The sequence below is a fragment of the Lathamus discolor genome, chromosome 1, assembly GCF_037157495.1.
Source record: "Lathamus discolor isolate bLatDis1 chromosome 1, bLatDis1.hap1, whole genome shotgun sequence".
In the NCBI taxonomy this organism is placed as follows: Eukaryota; Metazoa; Chordata; class Aves; order Psittaciformes; family Psittacidae; genus Lathamus; species Lathamus discolor.
This window is the reverse complement of record NC_088884.1, coordinates 6,890,463-6,911,736: the sequence shown is the minus strand read 5'-3', so window position 1 is coordinate 6,911,736 and position 21,274 is coordinate 6,890,463. Positions and strand designations below refer to the sequence as shown.

Here is a 21,274-nt window from a genome sequence, read left to right as displayed (position 1 = left end):
TCCTGAACAGCCCAAGAGTGTTCATCAGGGCCAGGCAGGGAGTTTCTAAGGAATGTGGATACTATTCAGGAGGAATTCATTTAACCATTGGCCCCTGGGGACAGACGTTGGCACTGTCTGTCCGTCTGATTGCCTTTGCTGTAATTAAATGAACAAAACTACTACGGCATGGGCTGGTCCTGGGGACGTGGGCAGAACCAACCAATAACTGCAGGAAAATGGGATTGCTCCTATCAAATATCCAAATGCCATTAGGTGGGGATGGGCTGAATCAGCTGATATTCCTATCTGTTGTCCCAGAGGTGGAGTCAGAAGAGCTGATGTTGTAGGGTGGCGTTGACTTCTGGTTTGGGATTATATATATCACAGTGAGAGCACAACCGTGTCTTTCACCGTACAGTGGGGTATTGGAGTCTTGACTTGAGAAATTTCCATAGAAATATCCCTTTTCCCTCTTTTCTTCGTCTCTGGAAGCTTCAGGCCTTTGTAGTGGTGCTGGGTGAGCTCTGCAGGTGGATCTTTATATGCCACAGGGCTGTTCTCTTCCCTTTAAATGGGATCAAGGAGGCACAAAGGATCCATACGAGCACTCCTGCCCTCCATCCCGAACCCCAGCACACATCTGGCTGCCGGCTCCATGTTCCAGGGCTGCTTTTAGGACTGAACATCACAAGAATGGGCAAATCCAGGCTGTGAAGGTCTGTTTGGGCTCTGCTGACCCCGTAACTAGCCTGGTCAACTTCCAGTCAGGTGCCCAGCATCACCACACACCTCAGGTGGCCTGCCTCTGATCCAGGATCCTGCATCTGACTCCTTTCTATCTTAACTCCATTGTTGTGGCCATCCTTAGGCTGAGAAAGTTGGGGCTGTTGAGCCTGGAGAAGAGAAGCTGTGTGGAGACCTCAGAGCAGCTTCCAGTGTCTGAAGGGGGCTACAAGGATGCTGGAGAGGGACTCTGCATCGGGGACTGTAGTGATGGGTTCAAAGTGAAACAGGGGAAGTTCAGGTTGGAGAAGCTCTTCCCTGTGAGGGTGCTGAGGCGCTGGCACAGGGTGCCCAGAGAAGCTGTGGCTGCCCCATCCCTGGCAGTGCTCAAGGCCAGGTTGGACACAGGGGCTTGGAGCAAGCTGCTCCAGTGGAAGGTGTCCCTGCCCGTGGCAGGGGTTGGAACTGGAGGGGCTTTAAGGTCCCTTCCAACCCGAACCATTCCATGATCCTATGATTCTACCGCTGGTAGCAGAAACCAGCCCATCGCCCATGCAGATCTACACGCAGCCATGTCTCTCAAGGCACAGACTCACCTCTCAAAGGCTGCTCTGTGTGAAGGTGTCCCACCTCTCCCAGGCAGCAGCACTCCTGCCCTGCTGCCCGTCTCCGCTCCCTGTGCCGTGCTGCACACGGGGAAGGAGCCAGGCTCTTACAGAGCCCCGATTGTTCCAACTGCTCCATCCTCCCTCAAACCAAACGGCCTCCTCCTTCCTCTCCTGATAGCCCTTGTTTTCCCAGATAAATCCTCCAGCCCAGCCCAGCACATTGCTCTGGTTGTGTGTGGTGCTTCCTGGAGCTTTGGCAAGCTCTGACGGCTTTATCTCTCCAAAAGGAGAGCGGGGCGAGTGTGGGGAAGATCCTGTACCGAGCCAGGACCAAACTCAGGGTCAGGATTTCGCCCAAGCAGCAGTCATCCGTGTCCCCGTGTCCCCCCCTGTCCCCCCCCAGACCCCAGGTCAGGCAGGTTTTGGTCAGATTGTGGGCTCCACAGCACTAGGAAATGGTAATACCTGGAGGATTTCTGCCTTGGGCGTCAGGACAAGCCACACTCTGCAGCAGAAGCGCAATGCTGCAGGAGCTGGGGCTATACATGGATCCTGCTCTTCTCTGACGGCTCAAGTGTGTCTCTAGGGGTAGGGATATTCATCTACTCCCACTCCAAATCCCTCCCACAGCAGCTTTGAAAGAGTTTTGTTCTCAGAGACCCCTTCTGAGCCTGCAATCTGCCTGAGACAGCTTTCTGATCCTAGGGAATGATGTGCTGCGAGACCCGCACGCACGTTCTGGTCTCACCACAGTAAGGAAATGGCATTAGTTGGATAAAGTCAAACCTTCCATGCACAAAGGGATGTGCCGCTTCTCCTTTAACTTCAATCCCCTTCACACATTCCTCCCTTCATCCTCTCCCTGTCTCTGGTATTATTCTCCTCACCTCCATCCAGTTCAGCTGCTACCTGTATATAATATAATCAATATTAGATATCATATTCATATAATATATATGATATATAACATATATATATTGAAACCATTTTTCCTCCTGTTCCCAGTGAGTTTTTACGAACTGGTCATCAGCTGCCAACCAGGTTCTTTCTCTCCAAGCATCAAACCCTCCTTTGGCTTCTCAGGTCTTGCTGCCCCTTGATTGCTGCCTCCTGATTTAGCAGGTGGTTCTTTGGGTTCCTCCTCTCTCTGTGCCTCAGCTCGCAGCCAGCTCATCCCAAACACAGCTCAACGCAAAGGTTCCGGGCAGCAGGTGGTAACTTGGGAATCAGAAACTCTCCTGGTCATTGCAGTCTTGCCTTAATTTTGTCCTTAATGTCTCTGACTCGGGGGGGTTCTGGTTGATCCTGGTATTCCGCAGTATTTCATGCTTCTCCCTTTAACAGCATCTTCTTGTTGCACTTGGGCCACACCAACCCCCTGCAACGCTCCAGGCTTGGGGAAGAGCGGCTGGAAACTGCTCACGGAAAAAGAGCTGGGGGTGCAGATTGATGGAGCTGAACGTGAGCAGCTTGTGCCCAGGCAGCCAGGCAGCCACCGGCATCCTGGCCTGTACCAGCACCAGTGCGGCAGCAGGGCCAGGGCAGTGACTGTGCCCCTGCACTGGGCACTGGTGAGGCTGCACCTCAAATCATGTGTTCAGCTCTGGGCCCCTCACTTCAAGAGAGACATTGAGGGGCTGGAGTGGGGCCAGAGAAGGGCAGCGGAGCTGGTGCAGGGCCTGGAGCCCAAGTGTGATGGGGAACGGCTGAGGGACCTGGGGGGCTCAGATGGAGAAGAGAAGGCTCAGGGGGGACCTGATGGCTCCCTACAAGTGCCTGACAGGAGGATGGAGCCAGGAGGGGCTGGGCTCTGCTCCCAAGGAACAAGGGATGGGACAAGAGGAACCGGCCTCAAGCTGCACCAGGGCAGGTTTAGATGGAGCTGAGGAACAATTCCTGCCCCAGAGGGTGCTCAGGCATTGGAACAGGCTGCCCAGGGCAGGGCTGCAGGCACCGTCCCTGCAAGTGTTCACACAGCGTGGAGACGAGGCCTCAGTGCCATGGGGCAGTGGTGGCCTTGGCAGTGCTGGGAACGGCTGGACTGGATGGGATTAAAGGGCTTTTCCAGACTGGTGGATTCCGTGATTCCGTGATCTTCCGCATCCCTGCTGCTTGGCCACTCACATCCCCTTTGGTATCAAGAAACTTTCCTTTTGCTTCCAACCATCCCAGTATCTTGGATACGAGCTCCTGCCCTTCAAATGAGATAGGAATGTTGAGTACAGCCCAAAATGCACAAGTTTTCAGTCCTTGGCCTGTGCCTGGAGACCACAGCAATCCTAATGCGGTAAGAGGATGTGTTTGACTTCCCCTTCCCTAAATGTCACGTTCGCGATGAACCGGATTTAGGCCAACGCGGTGCATTAGTGACACTGGTGTGTCCTTGTGCCCCTGACCCGCCGAGGGGCCCCGCGGTTACGGCTCTCCCGTGCCTCCCTCATGCGAGAGCCCCTCTTGGTTTCCGTGGGTTTTACTTGTGGAGGAGCAGAGCCAGAGCCCTGTTGGGTGCTCACAGCCAAGACGCGCAAACATCCATTAAAACGTGAAAAACCACCCTGCCTTCTCCACGGGGAAGAGGGCGGAGGGGACAGCTGCACCTCCTGCCGCCGCCATTTTGCGGCTCTGCCCCCTCCTCAGAGGGCGGCCCCCCCTTCAGGACTACATTTCCCAGAAGCCCCCGCGGTGCGGCTCGGGCAGGGAGAGCGCTGGGGCTGCCGCGCGGAGGCTGCCGGGAGTTGTAGTCCCGGCGCGGTGGCGGGCGGGAGGACTGCGTGTCCCGGCATATCCCGCGGCGCTGAGGGGCGGGCGCGGGGCGGTCTGTGTTCGGCGGGGCCGGAGGCGGCGGCGATGTCGGTGCAGGTGGCGGCCCCGGCGGTGGAGCTGAAGGAGCTGAGCGGCCCCATGGATAAAGCGGCGGGGCCGCCGTGTGAGCCGGTGGCCGCTCACCCGCCCGGGCACGGCGTGGCCGCGGCTCCCTGCCCGCTGGCGGCCCCCGAGCGTGAGGCGGCCCTGGCGCCGTCCTGCAGCGAGCGGCCTCCCGGGAGCGGCTGCCCCGGGCTGTCGTCCTCCGCCGCCGGGCTGCCTCCGGGAGCCGCCAAGGTGCCGCAGGCTTCGGCTATGAAGCGGAGCGACCCGCATCACCCCCAGCACCGGCACCGCGACGGCAACGACAGCAGCGGGGCCGCGGCCGAGGCGCTTGTCAGCCCCGACGGCACCGTCAGCGAGGCGCCGCGCACCGTCAAGAAGGTAACGGGGAGGGATGGGAGGGAGAGCCCATCCGTGGGCGTGGGGGGCCCGCACCGGGCCGTCCCCGGGGGCACCCCTACACGCACACCGGGGAGGAGGGGGGGGGGGGCCGTCCCGGTGCATGGGGACACCGTGTTGCCTCCCTCCCCATAGGGGCTGGCGCGGTGCGGCGGTCCCGGTGTGTGGGTTTGGGGTGTTGGTGTGCCCCGGGCTGCACCCTGCGGCCGCGGGTTGCTTCGAAGCTGTGGTTGTGCTTTGGGGCCATGCTCCTCCGGGGCCATGGGGTCCCATCTGCTCTTTGTGTGCCTCTGCCCTTGTGGATGGATGTATGTGGGGTGCGCATGCAGACGTGGGCTCTAGGTGTGCCCGTGGGCATGTATGACCAGCACATGGGGGTCCGTGTTAGCTGTATGCGTGCCTGGAGATGTGCCTCCCTTGTAGGGTGCGTGCCTGCTTACTTCCACACCGGTGTACAAGGAGCGTAGGTGCGCGGTGGTTGCGTGCACACCCTGCTCGGGGTGCGTGTGGGTTGTGGGAAGCGCCGGTGCCAGGTACGTGAGCTCCGGGGTGTGTGTGGGTTCGCGTTGGGTTCATGTCCCTGGGGTTATCTGCTTGCTTGCAAAGGGAGATATGTGCCAGATAAAAACCTATAGAGCTGCCTGTGCCACTGGTGCATGAGGGATAACGAGGTTCCGGCATGGATGTATGTGTGCACAGGCGTGTACCTGTGCGTATCGCTGTGTGCACACACCCAGGGGTACCCGTGGCCTCGCGCCGGCACGTCGAGCTGCACATAGAGAGCACGTGGATCATTGTCTGCCCGGTGACTGTGCGCTGGGTGTGCAGCTATGGACGTGGCAGAGCAGCACCTCTGTGCATATAGGCACACGTATGTGCGTGCTCAGGCGTGCGCTTGTGCCTTTACACGTATGTCTGTGTGTTGCCGTATCCTCACGGACACAGATGGGTTCAGACGTGCACAGGCAGCCCTGTGTCATGTGTAGGCATTTGCAGGCAGATGATGCCCACGCCGGTGTCCATGCTGTGACCTGTTTGTGTAGATACATGCACATGTATCTGAGCTCCTCAGGTGGATGATCCCATGGATGGAAATGCTCCCTGTAGCAGGGGTGTGCATGTACTCTCCTGCAGATACAGCCATACGTCCTTCCATTGATGGCTGTAGAGAAACTCATGTTTTCCACAGAGTGGAAGCAACCTGAGGGCACCTCTCCCTTTGGAAATCTTGGGAGAACGATTTCTCCACTATGGTGAAAGAACCTTTTGGGGAATACAGGGGGAAAAGTGTTGTGATGGGAACCTCCCTACTTGCGAAACTTTGAGGTGAAGACTTCTTGGACATCTGAGTGGACTTCCATTCTCTTTCACCATCGCCCTAATATTTCCTCTCCTTTCTGAAGGCCAGGATGAGGGAGTTTGTCTCCATAACTGTGTGGCTTGCCTGAAATTGGAGCCTCTCATACAGGCTCTGTAGGGAGGAATGTGTCCCTGTAAGAGGGGACTGAATCAAGGGCTTCTTCATCTCTTTAGCACTCCCTGCTGGGGGGTCAGTTCCTTAGTAAAGGACATTTTTCCTCTAAGACTGTGATTTCCATCCGTGGTGTCTGGAACTCTCTCCATTTGATACACTGATCCCATCTCTCTGTTTTTAGAGATGCTCAAGGTATTCATACTTCTCCTCAAGTGTCTTTAATACTTCTAAACCCTTAGTCTTTTCTTTTTCCTTGGTAAAACAACAGAAAGGGGGTTCTCCTTGCACCCCCTCCTGGAGTCCAGCACATCTCTGGTGAGAGGAGCCCAACATCAGATGACATGTTTGCATCACTGACTTCAGGAGCGAAGGGGTGTATTGATGGGATTGAGCACCCTCAGCAGGATTGCTGGTGACAGTGAGCTGTGTGATGTAGTCAACACACTGGAGGGAAAGGATGGAATCCAGAGGGATGCAACTGCATCCAGCACTGGGGGCAGCAACATGGGGAGCTGTTGGAGAGAGGCCAGAGGAGGCCATGGAGATGCTGTGAGGGCTGGAGCAGCTCTGCTCTGGAGCCAGGCTGAGAGAGCTGGGCTGGGTCAGCCTGGACAAGAGAAGGCTCCTGAAGGGGAGACCTTAGAGCAGCTCCAGTGCCTAAAGGGGCTGCAGGAAAGCTGGAGAGGGGCTTTGGACAAGGGCCTGCAAGGACAGGCCAAGGGGAATGGCTTTAACCTGCCCGAGGGGAGACTGAGATGAGCTCTTAGGCAGAAGCTCTTCCCTGTGAGGGTGCTGAGGCGCTGGCACAGGGTGCCCAGAGAAGCTGTGGCTGCCCCATCCCTGGCAGTGTTCAAGGCCAAGTTGGCCACAGGGGCTTGGAGCAAGCTGCTCCAGTGGAAGGTGTCCCTGCCCGTGGCAGGGGTTGGAACTGGATGGGCTTTAAGGTCCCTTCCACCCAAAACGTTTTGTGGTAGTGGGTTCGAAGGAGGTGATCCTGCCCCTCTACTCTGCTCTCGTGAGACCTCACCTGGAGCATTGTGTGCAGTTCTGGTGTCCTTGACATAAAAAGGACATGGAACTGCTGGAACAAGTCCAGAGGAGGGCCACGAGGATGATCAGGGGACTGGAGCATCTCCCATGTGAAGACAGGCTGAGGAAGTTGGGGCTGTTCAGCCTGGAGAAGAGAAGGCTGCGTGGAGACCTAATAGCAGCCTTCCAGTACCTGAAGGGAGCCTATAGGGGTGCTGGGGAGGGACTCTTAGTCAGGGACTGTAGTGACAGCACAAGGGGTAACGGGTTCAAACTGAAACAGGGGAAGTTTAGATTGGATCTAAGGAGGAAATTCTTTCCTGTTAGGGTGGTGAGGCACTGGAATGGGTTGCCCAGGGAGGTTGCGAGTGCTCCATCCCTGGCAGTGTTCAAGGCCAGGTTGCACAGAGCCTTGGGTGAGATGGTTTAGTGTGAGGTGTCCCTGCCCACGGCAGGGGGGTTGTAACTGTATGAGCTTTAAAGTCCTTTCCAACCCTGACTATTCTATGATGGGGCCGTTGTCTTAAAACATCTTGAAGGAATCTGCATCTCTCTCCCTGGTTACCCCTGACAGCAGCAGAGGGTGCCTTGTTAAGAGAAGTGGTGGATGCCAGGCTTTCAGGAGAAGCCTGGATGCGGGAGGAGCAGCCAGGAATCTGATGGAGCAGCGCAGCTCCCAGCTGGCTCCCGCTGCAGTGGGTGCTGGGTTTGGTTCGGAGCCGACAATCTGGTCGCTGAAGGAAGCGGGATGTGTTGATGGAGGCTATCTGGGAGGACGTACTGTTCCCTCTCCTTCTCCTCCCTGCTGCTGCTTTCCTGTGTGTGTTCCAGAAACAGGAGAGGCTGTTGGGCGCCTTGTTTATCAGATTTATGAGTCCCGAGTCCTTTCTGCTGTTCCTTAGAAAGTCCTGTTACTTAAATGCACCATCATATTTGGTCGCCATGAGATTGTTCCCATCCTTGTGCCTGAAAATTGGGCATGTGGAGCTGAAGCATCTGTTGGAAGAAGGTTCAGTACAAAAATAAGTCTAAAAGAAGCAGATAAATTTCCTATTAGTTGGATCCAATAGATCTTTAGGACCTGGAATAAAGGTAAAAGTCTGTTTAAAAGAGATAAGAAGGTCATCTCAACTTGGTAGTGAAATGAATTGAGCTGTAGTTCTTCACAGTGTAAGCCTGGAAGACAAAATTTCTGTAGTTTTTTTCTTGACTGATTAATAGATTGAAAATACTGGGGTTTTGTGTTGTTTTTTATCCCTTTCCTTGAAGTTTTAACATGTGTTCTTAGAGAGCTGTGTGACCAAATGTTTATTTCATAGGTCTGACCCCAGCACAGAGTTGCCAGTGAATAGCTGTGATTGTTCTTTCTTATACCACTCCCAGCTGTAAACTCTTTCTATGTTGGCCTGTCCCTACAGGCCCTTGTCCCAAGCCCCTCTCCAGGTTTCCTGCAGCCCCTTTAGGCACTGGAGCTGCTCTCAGGTCTCCCCTTCAGGAGCCTTCTCTTCTCCAGGCTGCCCCAGCCCAGCTCTCTCAGCCTGGCTCCAGAGCAGAGCTGCTCCAGCCCTCGCAGCAGCTCCATGGCCTCCTCTGGCCTCTCTCCAGCAGCTCCACTTCCCTCTTGTGCTGCTGCCCCAGAGCTGGATCAGGACTGCAGGGGGGGTCTCCCCAGAGCGCAGCAGAGGGGCAGGATCCCCTCCCTGAGCTGCTGCTCACGCTCTGGGGGTGCAGCCCAGCACATGGGGGGGTTCTGGGCTCAAGTGCACACTGTCGCTGGGCCATGGGGAGCTTCTCACCCAGCATCCCCAAGTCTTTCTTCTTAGGGCTGCTCAACCAGTCTCCCCCAGCCTGTAGTTTTCCTTGGAAACAAGATCTCTGTAATCACGTTTTTGTTCTCTTTGTGTTCCTGCTGTAGATCTGCTCTCAGGAAATGGCTAGAAAGCCTCATTTCTGAGATGACATTGGACTTGACTTTTACAGCCATCTCTGACTAATGGATGTGGCTGTGACCTTTACGTGCATCGACACAGGTAGATTTAGCCAGCCGCTGGTTGTCTGGCGCTGCCTCGGAGCTCGCTGCCTCTGACGTGGGCTGGTGAGAGGCTCTTTGACCTGTAACCGAGGTGTGGGCTCGTGGCCTGAGCTTCAGGGGTGGCTCAGATCTTCTCCTGCCTCTGGCTGCATATCCTGACCCTCCCTTCTTCCCCGCCTGCCAAGACCTCACATGGCTCCAAGATGAAGCAGCTCAAACTGCATTAACCTTCTCACTTGGAGTTAGTTTTCTCTTGGTATGATTCCTTCCAGTTGCGGGGTCAAGGAGGAGCGGGGAATGGTGCGGGAGAAGCGGGAGGGATGGAAAGGCCTCTCCAGCAGCAGCTGGATGCTGATTTGGCTTGGTCAGGACACCAGTCTGTGTGATGGGATGCTGCAGCAACTGCCTTGGGGTGACTCAGGAGATGCGTCTTCACTCCTGGAGCCAGGGCAGCCATGGAGCTGAGTAACAGTTCCAGGTGTCTGGGGCTAAACTCATTCTTGATGTGAGTCAAAGCCCTGAGGCACATGAATCGTTCAGTGCTGTAGATTTGAATGGGTTTTTGATGATTAGATGATCATTCATTCCCTTTAGGGGGTGGTGGCCATGTAGGTTTTGGGCTGATTCTTGGGGCACTCCCAGATCAAAGCATCCAAAAGCCACAGAACTTGTGGAAGCACTGGTATGTGTGGGATGGGAGCCAGCAAGGAGCTGTAATTAAGCCTCCCGAAGTGATTAGCTGGGAGGTCTTAGCCTTGTAATGGCACTCTGCCCCCATAAGAAGAACATGCACTCAACCAGATGCACTTCTTGGTTTAATGATTCTTAACTACTTGGCAAGTGAGGGTTGTTGAACACTCCTGGGACAGCAATTGTGTGGCTGTGAGTTGTATATTAAACACATGCCAGTTGAAAGCAAAAGGTTATTATTTTATTGTCCCAGCCACTACGTATGGAAAGCTCAGGCAATTCTTTGAATTTCCAGCTGTGTCCTTTTGCTCCTTGGCATCATTAAAGCAGAGGGTTTAGCACTGGAAGGGATTGATTTGCTGCTGTTGTTGCTGTGGCTTTGTTTAGAGCGGCTTGAGCAGAGCACAGGTTGTTTTCCCAGTGCTCCGCCTCCTCTGCAGAGCCAGTGGCTGTGGAGAACTGAGGTACAGGCTCTTAAGGTGCATAATGTCACTGCTTGAGGATAACCTTCCTGAAACTCCTCGCTGGAAAAGCCTTTGGAGAAGGGATTACAGCACACTAAATGCCTGCTGCTCGCCAGACCGGCGCATCAGCTGACTGAAAGCGGCTGGGAGGGCTCATTCCACTAACACCATCCGTGACTCTCCTGTGGCTTGTCTAAATGCTGGTTCTGACCTTGGCTCCCAGCAGGTTTCACTGCCTGCAATGAAAACTGAGCTTTTCCCTTGTGAATTGAAAGTCCTTGTGACATTCCCATGTTGTTTTGTGGGGCAGAGGGGTTAGTTTGGCTCCGTGCTTGTGCATTGGTTCTCTATTTGCTCTGTTTCACTCTAACCCCTAGTGATCACTTCTGCTGGGTAATAAATGCTTCCCCCGAGGCGTAATTCCCAAGAGCTGCTCATGATGAGTGTGGTTTGAATTCCATTTAGGAAAATCTTATCATTGGAGGCCATATGCTTTTATTTCCTCTAATGCTCAGGGTCTGTCTCCCTGTGAGTGTGTGGAGCTGAATTTTAGAAGGTGTCTGCATTGTGACTGCTTGGGGTTGTGGAGAGATCAATACATCAACCTTTGGGATGGAGGCTCAGAGCAGAAAAGATGTTGAAGGGGGAGAAAAGGATAGGAAAATAATGGCTGTGAATGGGAGTAAGTGCCAGGTTGTAACACTTCAGTGACACTGAAATGAGAGGCTGGGTGCAGTCCAGGGCACCTCAGACCTTCCCACTGTCAGTAGCAAGCTCATATTTGCCAAGAGGCTGTGGCACCATAGCTCTGTGTCATTCTCAGGTGTTGAAACACATCATGATCTTTGTGTCTGTATCTTTCCTGAAGGGACAGAACCTGCTGTTTGAATTTACAAGCAATTAAGTCTTGTCTTAGCTTTGCCCTTCACTTGATGCATGAAAGATGAGCAAGGGAAAGCAATTGGGACTTTCAGAGCCAAGTTTGACCTTTTAGGTTTTCTTTTATACTCTAGTGAATTGTAAACCAGTGTGGCGATTTAACTCAAACATGGGAGAGAAGGAGGTAAAACTGCAAAGGAAGGAACGAGTTCAGCTGGGACAGGCAGTGCTGGTTACATTGAAGGAAACTAAAGATTGAAAGGATGGAAGTGCTCCAAATGTTGTGCAGAGCTGCTGCAGCAGAAGGGCACAAACTCAGCCACGTAATTATCTTATAGATCATGCAGTTATGGAATGGTTTGGGTTGGAAGGGCCCTTAAAGCGCATCCATTTCCAGCCCCCTGCCACAGGCAGGGACGTCTTCCACTGGAGCAGCTTGCTCCGAGCCCTGTCCAACCTGGCCTTGAACACTGCCATTTTGTTCTGTGGCTTCTCAAGACACAAATTGAGGCATTTCAGTGCATTTTTTTTTGCTTTTAACTGCAGACCTGAACACAGAGGATTTCGTGCAAGAATATTTAAAGCCTATTTTATCCTTAATTCACCCTTTTCCTCCTCGTCAGTCTGTTGCTCACTTGAAGCCCTGGAACCTGACAGTTCTGCTGGGACTCAAAGGAAGCAGCCTCCAGTGTTTTTATTTAGAGGCTGGGCCTTATTTCTGGGGCTGTCTCCCTTCCATTCATCATTCAGATTCATATCTTGCCTGCAGCTCCTGTCTCTACATTGGGATTTAAGAGCCCAGCTATTGCACTTCAAGGAGGATGTTTCCTTCACGTGACTGAGGTTCTACTCACGGACCTCTGCTTTCAATCTGCAAAACTGAAGAAGAGAGCAAATATCAAAGCAGGAGCCTTTCAGTGCCTAAAGGGGCTACAAGAAACCTGGAGAGGGGCTTTGGCCAAGGGCCTGTAGGGACAGGTCAAGGGGAATGGCTTTAACCTGACCTGTGTGACTTTCCACAGGCTCACTGACCAGCAGAACAGGCCCTGAAGTGGAGGACGTTTCCAGGCTCTTTCCCCAGAATCAAATGGTCAGGCTTGTGGTCTGTTTCTGCCCAAGATGAAAGGCTGCACATGTAATACTGGAGGGCTGCAGAAGCAGCCAGGGTGGGTGAGAGCCTGGAATTAACATTCCTCTGCTCCCTTGAGAAGCTCAGGAATGCTGAATGTGTGAAGTGTTTTCCAGCCTTTATAGACATGGAGCGACTTCATCTCGGGTTTGTAGCACTGAATTGATTGATGCACTGAAATGCCTCATGTCCCTGTGTTTGGGATTTGATTATGAAGCGGAGATGATGTGACCTTTTTCCCCATGTGTGTCCATAACCTCTGTCATGGAAGGATAGTTCCCACCAGCTTCACTTGGAGCTGCAAGTGCTTCACTTGTCTCCAGCTCCTGGATCGGGAGCCATGACGTGATGATGCTCTTACAGTTCGTGGTCTGATGTGAGAAGCTGACGGAGGGTGAACTTTTCTGCCTGCTGTTGCCTCAGACGTGCCCGAACAGATGCAGGCAGAGCAGTTCAGCTGCACATGCTGAATTGGTCCCAGATGAGTCACTTTATGTCTTGTTCCCTTCAGGATGCATCAGAACAACGCTTGCTGTGAGCCCACAGCAGCACTGTGCTGCTTCTGGACTTGAGCTGGCATCTGTCCATCCATCTCCAGCTCCAGTCTGTCTGCACCTCCCTGCATAGACATGTCTATAACAACTCTGGCAAATTAAAATAGAGAATTTAATTACATGGATCAGCATTTAACAGCTTAATCAACCCCCTTGTTCTTCTTGAAGCCTCCTGCCTCTTTCTCTCTGCCCTTTGCAGCTTCCCAACAGCAAAGCATCAGCAAATCCAACCCTAGTGTTCTGTCCGCTGATGGAGACGAGTTCTTCTGTGTGTGTGACTTCAGGCTGAATGATTAACCTTCCTTCTGTGTTTTTGGTCAGCTTTAATGTTTTTCCGAAAGCATTTCAGCGTTTTCCGATGTGAAATGTTGAGTACTGCAGTGTTCCAACCTTGCTTTAAATTGCAGGGGTGGCAGCATTGGAACTCCAGGTATTTTTCCTTTCTCCTGACAGGCAGCTGCATTTTTCATGAGAGTCAGAAAGAGGAGGGAAGTCAGTTGAAAAATGAGCTGCTTTCCCAGAAGTGCTGAACCACTCTTATTCCCAATTTTATTCCAAAAGCATGTCCTTAAAAACAGAAGCAGCCTGAGCATGCCTTCAACTGGCAGTTAGGAAGCTTTGCTGTTTGCTTTGCAGAGGTGAAATGATTGATGCTGAATCCTCAAGTCGTGTGAGAAAACCCTGGGAATGGTCTGTTTCCATAAAAATGACTCAAAGACCAATTTGAGAAACCAACTTGAATGTGGTCCATGCTGGTATCTGTTCCCAGCAAGCTTTGTTCCCAGCTACCCAAAAGCTTGCTGGCTCAGATTTGGAGTTCTCTCCATGACCTCAGTGTTCAGGGAGGTGGGGAAATCTGCTTGGATCCCTTTCAGCATCAGACAAGAGCGTTATTATTGGTTGCAGAATGCGCTAACATGGGTTGGTGGATTTCTTTATTTCTTGCTTTAAACCCCAAATTTCTGCATTCCAGGATGAGGGATTGCTGCTGTAACTTCCAGCATTTCACATCCACAAGCTGGGTGTTAATGGAAGTGGCTTTCTGTAATACTAAACTGCCCTGATCTTTCTGCTCTTCACTGGCATTAAATCCCACTCCTGACTTGGTATCTGCTGTTATTATCTGAGTAGATAATAAAATCATAGAATCCCAGACTGGTTTGGGTTGGAAGGGACCTTAAAGCTCCTCCAGCTCCAACCTCTGCCACGGGCAGGGACACCTTCCACTGGAGCAGCTTGCTCCAAGCCCCTGTGTCCAGCCTGGCCTTAAACACTGCCAGGGATGGGGCAGCCACAGCTTCTCTGGGCACCCTGTGCCAGCGCCTCAGCACCCTCACAGGGAAGAATCACTTGGGTTAGAAAAGACCCTTGAGTCCAGTTGTTAACCCAGCACCGCCAAGGTCACCACTAAACCATGTTACTAAATGCCACATCTACATGTCCCCATCCTCCAGGGATGGTGACTCCGCCACTGCCCAGGACAGCCTGTTCTAATGCCTGACAACCCTTTGGGTGAAGCAATGCTCCTTAATCTCCAGTGTAAACCTTCCCTGGCACAACTTGAGGCCATTTCTTCTTGTCCCATCACTTGTTAAACTGACCTTGGGCACTGCGACATGTTCCATCCTTTTCCTGCTGCAGGAGTGTAAAGCTGGAGGAGATGGGGTATGGACACAGAAGGTCTTGGCTTGGAAAGGAACGGGTAGACAATGTGATTGATATCCTGGTCTGGTCAGAGATGGAGGATTTGGTTGAAGGTCCTTCCGTGCCGAGGTGTTCACATCAGGGTGCAGCTCCCAAGGGCTGGAATATCAACTCTTTTCCCGTTTCCTCTTTCATCTTTAACTCAGCTATTTTTCTTCTCTAGAACCTGAAGTTGGTGGGCTCAGCACTGCTTCAAAGGCCAAACAAGCAACACTTTCTCCTTGTAAAGCAGTGGCTTCATTGCAGTATCCCAGGCCTGGATCCTTCCAAAGCAGCATTCCTTTTACTGCATTTGGATCAAAGTCCTTCATAACTTACCTGTTAGAGCTAGAAATGATTTTGAATGCAGCCAGAAATGAAACATTCCGAGGTTCCACGTAACAAAGCACTAACAGCATCCCAGAGCTCTGCAGGAATATCCCCTCTTTCCTCTGCTTCCTTCCTCTGTGATGTATTCCCTGTGCTCTGATGTGTGTTGGGATCTAACCTGCAGCCGCTGAGGCTGATGACTGCAGAGCTGCAGCTTAGAGGCAGGTATGTCAGACTGCAGTGTTTTGAACACTGCTGAGAGATCTACATGGAAAATGTTATTTACAGCATGAAGAGAGGACTTGGGTGGTTTTGGTACCACTTTGGTTTCCTGCTGCCATCATTATTTCCTAACCTCAGTGTCAGTTTTAGCTGGTGGGGAAAACAAACAGCTCTGGAGAGGAGAAAAACCAGGCAACAGAACACAGTGCAAGAAGTGCTGAATATCAGACTGTGCCTGGTTTTGTTGTCTTTGTAATGTGTTTAAATAATGCATAGATGAGCACAATACGAGTAGAACAAATGAGGCTTCAATGCAAGGTTGTGGGAGGGGAAGTCTCTTAAACTGCTGTTTTCCTCCTTGCTGGAGCAGTGTCCAGACAACATCCTCAGTGCTGCTGGTGTTCAGGACTCCCCTCAGGTTAGTGGTACCTACTCATTCTATCAATGCTTTTGAATTTCTTCATAGAATCCCAGGAGAGTTTGGGTTGGAAGGGACCTTAAAGCCAATCCAGCTCCAACCCCAGCCACAGGCAGGGACACCTTCCACTGGAGCAGCTTGCTCCAAGCCCGTGTCCAACCTGGCCTTGAACACTGCCAGGGATGGGGCAGCCACAGCTTCTCTGGGCACCCTGTGCCAGCGCCTCAGCACCCTCACAGGGAAGAGCTTCTGCCTAAGAGCTCATCTTAGTCTCCCCTCTGGCAGGTTAAAGCCATTCCCCTTGGCCTGTCCCTACAGGCCCTTGTCCCAAGCCCCTCTCCAGCTTTCCTGCAGCCCCTTTAGGCACTGGAGCTGCTCTCAGGTCTCCCCTTCAGGAGCCTTCTCTTGTCCAGGCTGCCCCAGCCCAGCTCTCTCAGCCTGGCTCCAGAGCAGAGCTGCTCCAGCCCTCACAGCACCTCCGTGGCTTCCTCTGGCCTCTCTCCAACAGCTCCATGTCCCTCTTGTGTTTTTACAGACCTGAGGCCCCAAAGCAAGACTAGAAGAGATCTCGGGGAGTTTCTTTGTCCACACTAAGCTCAGTGTTGCTCTTTACAGGTGCATTTAAGTTACAGGAATATCTTCTGAAGAACTTTTCCAGCCGTGCTGTGGAGCAAAGAAGAAACTTTGACATTGCAGTTTGAAACCTCTTCCAGCAGCTCATAGACTCTTTGTGCCAAACATTCCATGGTCCCTGCCCATGGCAGGGGGTTGGAACTAGGTGGTCTTAAGGTCCTTTTCAAACCTAGCTGTTCTATGATTCTATGTTTGATGCTCCAGGGTTGCCATGTTGGTTCTCCTGATAACCAGGGGTAGATCTTTTGGCAATTTTGACTTGATAGGATGTCATCGTACTTTGTTTTCTTTGTAAGAAAAGTGAGGGGACCATGTCTGACTAAAAAGTATTTAATCCTGGTTCTGCTCTGCCTCGGGCTCGTCCATGGTTTCCACATAGATAAGAGTGATGGAGCACTTGCTGGAGACAGAGCCTAAAGAAACATCTGCCTTGAATAAAACAGGTTTGGGGTGGGTTTTTTCCCCCTTTTTCCTTCTTTTTGCATCAACATCCTCTGCAATAATGAAGCTTTGAAGTTGGTTTAAATTGGGTTATTCAGTGCTAATAGGATGCAAGATTCCTGATTAGTGGTGTGGAGTTGGGAGAGTACTTGGAGCTAGGATGGAATTAAAGTCACCGTGGCAACCATTGTAATGAAAATAGGCTTCCTTGGGAAGCAGGACTGTGTGTCCCTGCGTGTCCCTGTGTTGGCTCCCTTCACTCCTGCCCTGGTTGTGTGAAGTGGTTGGTGCTTGGGGTGATTGTGCTGGTGTTTGAGTGCATCCTTTGTGAGCTGCCCTGTGCTCCTCTGCTGCTTTTTCCCCACTCCACCTCCTTTCAGTTCCCCTCTGGAATGATTATGTCTGGGATATTCCAGCCTTTGAGTCTGGCTTGTTGGAATGAGCTCAGTGTCTACCAAAGCACAAGTGTTGTAACGGTGCGGGTCAGTGTATGGGAAGGTGATGAGCACAGCTCACTCGTGCTTAAAGGCTCCTTTAGGTTGTGTAATTGAGGCCAATGATCCCATCTTCTGGCATTGTAAAAACACACAATTAACACTGGTTTGGTGCTGTTGTTTGGCGAGTTCAACCATCTGAAGTGGCTGTTGCCATAGGGCTGCAAAGTGGAGGAGCAGCCCAATAATGACGGAGAAATCCTGAAATGTCAAAGGTTGTCTGATTTTTCAGGGTAGCCTCATAGCATTGAAGTGTTGTCATGCTACATTGTGCTTTCAAACCCCAAAACTTCTCTTCTGTATTTTTTACCCTGTTGTTCATGTGCAACTTGTGTTATTTACAAGTGAAAAATCACCTGGAGATTTCTCTTAATGCCTTCAACATGTTCAATGGCTCCTTCTTCCTTTTCTTTATTGACCAGTGTTCCTCACCGGTGGCTCCTCAGTTGATATTTAAATGTTCTTCTGTTTATGGAGCAGATAGTTTGCTAGCTTCATGGAATCACAGAATCATGGAATGCTTTGTGTTGGAAGGGACCTTAAAGCTCCTCCAGCTCCAACCCCTGCCACGGGCAGGGACACCTTCCACTAGAGCAGCTTGCTCCAAGCCCCTGTGTCCAACCTGGCCTTGAGCACTGCCAGGGATGGGGCAGCCACAGCTTCTCTGGGCACCCTGTGCCAGCGCCTCAGCACCCTCATGGTAAATGTTACAAGGGCCTGTAGGGACAGGCCAAGGGGAATGGCTTTAACCTGCCCGAGGGGAGACTGAGATGAGCTCTTAGGCAGAAGCTCTTCCCTGTGAGGGTGCTGAGGCGCTGGCACATTTTGCCTTCATCACTGGGAAGTGCTTTGCACACAAACCACTCTGTTAACACCTTTCACACAGATTGTCTCCCATAATGTTTAAGCTGAATATGCTCCAAATTGATACAGCAGAGGGAGGAAAAGAAAAGGAGAAAATAAACCCCCAGCCCTAAACTAGCTTCAAGTCTCACTTGTTCTTATGTTAAATCCCCATCATCTGAGAGGAGGAGAAGTCTGGGAAAGCCTCCTGTGTGGTGAGGGCTGTTTTAAGAGCAGTTGCTGGGTGGTGTGGAGGGATCAGGGAATTGCATTGGTGGGGAAGAGGTGGGAGGCTGGAATGGATCCCTGGGGAGACTTCAGCAATTAGAACAACTTGAAGTGAGCAGCGATCCAGGAACAAGTCCTGTTTTGTCGATGAATGTGTTTGTGTGGCTGCAGCCTGTGTTGGTACTGCTATCAGGAGCAGCTCTGTGCATGTGGTGGGTGCAAAAGAGCTGAGGTTAAAGCAGAGCAGACTGTTGTTAATGGCATTTCTGGGGTAAGGTGCTGCAGTCCTCATGTTCCAGCTCTGGTTTTCTGACCCCTGCCTGACCACTGGTAATCAAACTGCGCTGTGAAATAGCGTTGGGTTGTAGCTGTGGCGTGTCTGAGCAGTGCTGAGAGCTGCAGCAGGGCAGGAAGCCTTCAGCAGGGAGCTGGGCTTGTGTCACTCTGGAAAACAAGAAGCATTTCCCTTTAAAGGAGGGCTGTGTGGAATTCCTACAGGAGAAGCATCTTAAGAGGTAAGTGCATCCTTCATCCTGCAGTTAACAAAGAGAGGAGCAGAGGAGTGGGTGCCAAATTGGTCTTTAAGTGGAAACAAAGCCTGAAGCATTGGTTGCTGAAGGTTGTGTTTCTGCTCGTGTAGTTTGAAAACTGTTTCTGTGGTTACAGAGCAAACAGGATCAGACAAAGGCAGAGCACATAACAGAGCACAGGAGGCTCATTGGTGGTTACATTGGGGTTATGTGGGCTGGAGAAAGGGCTGCCTGGCTACAGATGAGGACTTGCACGTGTTCATGGCTTGAGAGGCCTCCAGGTGCCTTCAGATGGCCAAGGAGTAGAAGACCTGGGAAGCAGAAGTTGCTTTCTGGCCTCAGAGAGGGAAAGAAAGAGAATCAAACCAGAACTGCAACGTTGTGAAGGGAACTGCTTCAAGGGGTTGCTTGGGATTGTTCCTTTTCCCTCACTGGCCAGCACAGGAGGGCTGAAGTGTCAGTTCCTGAGGGAAGGAGCTTTCGCAAACCTCACTTCCCTCAGTGTTTTCCTGGCTCATTCGTGAGTGCAGCACTGGAAGCCTTTTGTTCCTGCGCTGTTCAGTTCACTTGTGAGGTGGAATGCAAGAAAGAGCTTGCTGTGGTCTGTACTTCGCTGTGGTCTGAGGCTGGACGTGCAGCATCAGTTCTCAGCCAAATGGCAGAGAGAGGGATTGCTGTGAGGGTGGTGGGGCACTGGCACAGTTTGGGACAGGCCAAGGGGAATGGCCTTAACCTGCCCGAGGGGAGACTGAGATGAGCTCTTGGGCAGAAGCTCTTCCCTGTGAGGGTGCTGAGGCGCTGGCACAGGGTGCCCAGAGAAGCTGTGGCTGCCCCATCCCTGGCAGTGCTCAAGGCCAGGTTGGACACAGGGGCTTGGAGCAAGCTGCTCTAGTGGAAGGGGTCCCTGCCCGTGGCAGGGGTTGGAACCGGGTGAGCTTTAGGGTGCCTTCCAACACAAACCATTCCGTGGCTCTATGAAGAGATAGATGCAAACTCTCACTGTTGAGGACTGAAACCTTCTGCTGATCTCAGGGGTAGGAAGAGGCTCTTGGAAATGGGGAAGTAAGGAAGTGAGAAGGAGAGAATCTTCCTGTGACTCTGAACTTTGCTGTCTTATGGTTTTGAGATGACCTTGGGCAAATTGCTTTAGCTCTGTGTACCTTTCTGTTATCACAAGATGAGATGGTATCCGTTATCTCTTGCAAGCAGAGTGGAGGCTGGATGAGCACTTACCCTGTGCTCTGAGCTGGGTTTGTACGCTGCTGGTTGAAGACCATTTGCAATTACAAGAGAGATGAAGTGATAAATCCACTTGATGCTTCATTTTTATCTGGCATCTCACTGTAACTCCATGTGCCTTCCCAGCTCTGTCTCCTGGAACACTTATGTGTCTGCTGAGTTATTCCACACTCCAGATTGCTTCCTGCCTGTTCCTGTTTCGCCTGGACCCCAGCCAGTTCTCTTCTTCCACCACCACTGGGCCAACACAGGCTTTGGGCCTCATTTCCGGACATCCAAGGAGTTAAGGGAAGGGTGAATGTATCCTGAAGGGATAGGAAGGAGCATTTGGGTGTGGAGACACTTTGCTCTCAGCTGCCCTGTGCTCATGCTGTTCCAGGATATCTTTTGAGTTTTTAATAGGGAGCAGCCCCCTGAATTCCAAAGATTTGAGTTCTAAACCAGTTACATTAATTGGGGATGACTGAAACATCCATAAAAGTGTCTGTGGTAAATCTCCACCTCTGAAGCTCTGCAGTTTATTGCTTATAGAAGTCATTTTAGTGGGGCTCAAAGTGGAAGCGGTGTCTTTGAGGCAGCCTGTGAAGTGCCCTGCGTGGAGCACAGCGTTGCTGCACTGGTGGAAGGATGCTCTGGGGGTTTCATACCCTTTGACTGCGGTAATGTGGTGCCCAGCCACTGTCCTCTAGAGGCTTTTGGGTTAGGAACCTCCTTATCTGCTCACCACACCAAGACGCTGCTCAGCACCTAAAGAGGCTTTGAGTTTGCTCTTCAGTTTTCCTTCACTTTTTATTGTTAATCGAAATACGCTGCAACGTTTTCTGGTTTCTCTGGGGCAGATGCAGCAAAATGACCACAAATGAGTCATGAGGCTGCCTGAACATGCGTTTTCACTCAATGTTCTTCATGATACAACCTCCAAGCTATGTGTTCTGGTGTCTCAGCTGACTTTAGAGAGATGTTAGTTGCTAACACAGTGATTAAAGCACACTGGAGATGCTGCTTCTCTGGTCAGCCACATGAAAACTCCAACCAAAGTGTGTTTGGGGAGCACTTGTGGGGCAGTTTGGACAGTAACAACGCTCTGACTGGTGCACCAAGTGATTTTGGGGCATGATTTTGGGATTCTCCACCTCAAGTAACCTAGTGGCAAAGCTGGGGAGGTGCGTGTGGACCTGCTGAGAGCTTCCTGGCTGAAGCTGAACCCAGACAATGGTCTCTTTATGCTTCAGGGACTCTGAGCTGCTTTTTTTCCTCTTGTTTATTTGTTCTTTGTTTCCTGCTCTTTGTCGTTTGTCTGAAGGAACAGAACATTACTGTTGGTGGCATTGATTCAAGGGACCATTTGGTAGCATTACTGAGGCAGCATCGCAGTATTTACACAC

The 21,274-nt window shown here is 51.9% G+C and overlaps 1 protein-coding gene across 1 annotated transcript in view; it reads left to right on the top strand.

The window, feature by feature from the left end:
- The first annotated feature begins 4,116 nt into the window (after window positions 1–4,116).
- Window positions 4,117–21,274, top strand: part of AHCYL2 (adenosylhomocysteinase like 2) — a 78,037-nt gene continuing 60,879 nt past the window's right edge. Inside the window, exon 1 of the mRNA XM_065679047.1 lies at window positions 4,117–4,559. Within this exon, the coding sequence (XP_065535119.1) occupies window positions 4,161–4,559 (399 nt within the window). The 5' untranslated portion in view covers window positions 4,117–4,160. The remainder of the gene's footprint in view (window positions 4,560–21,274) is intronic.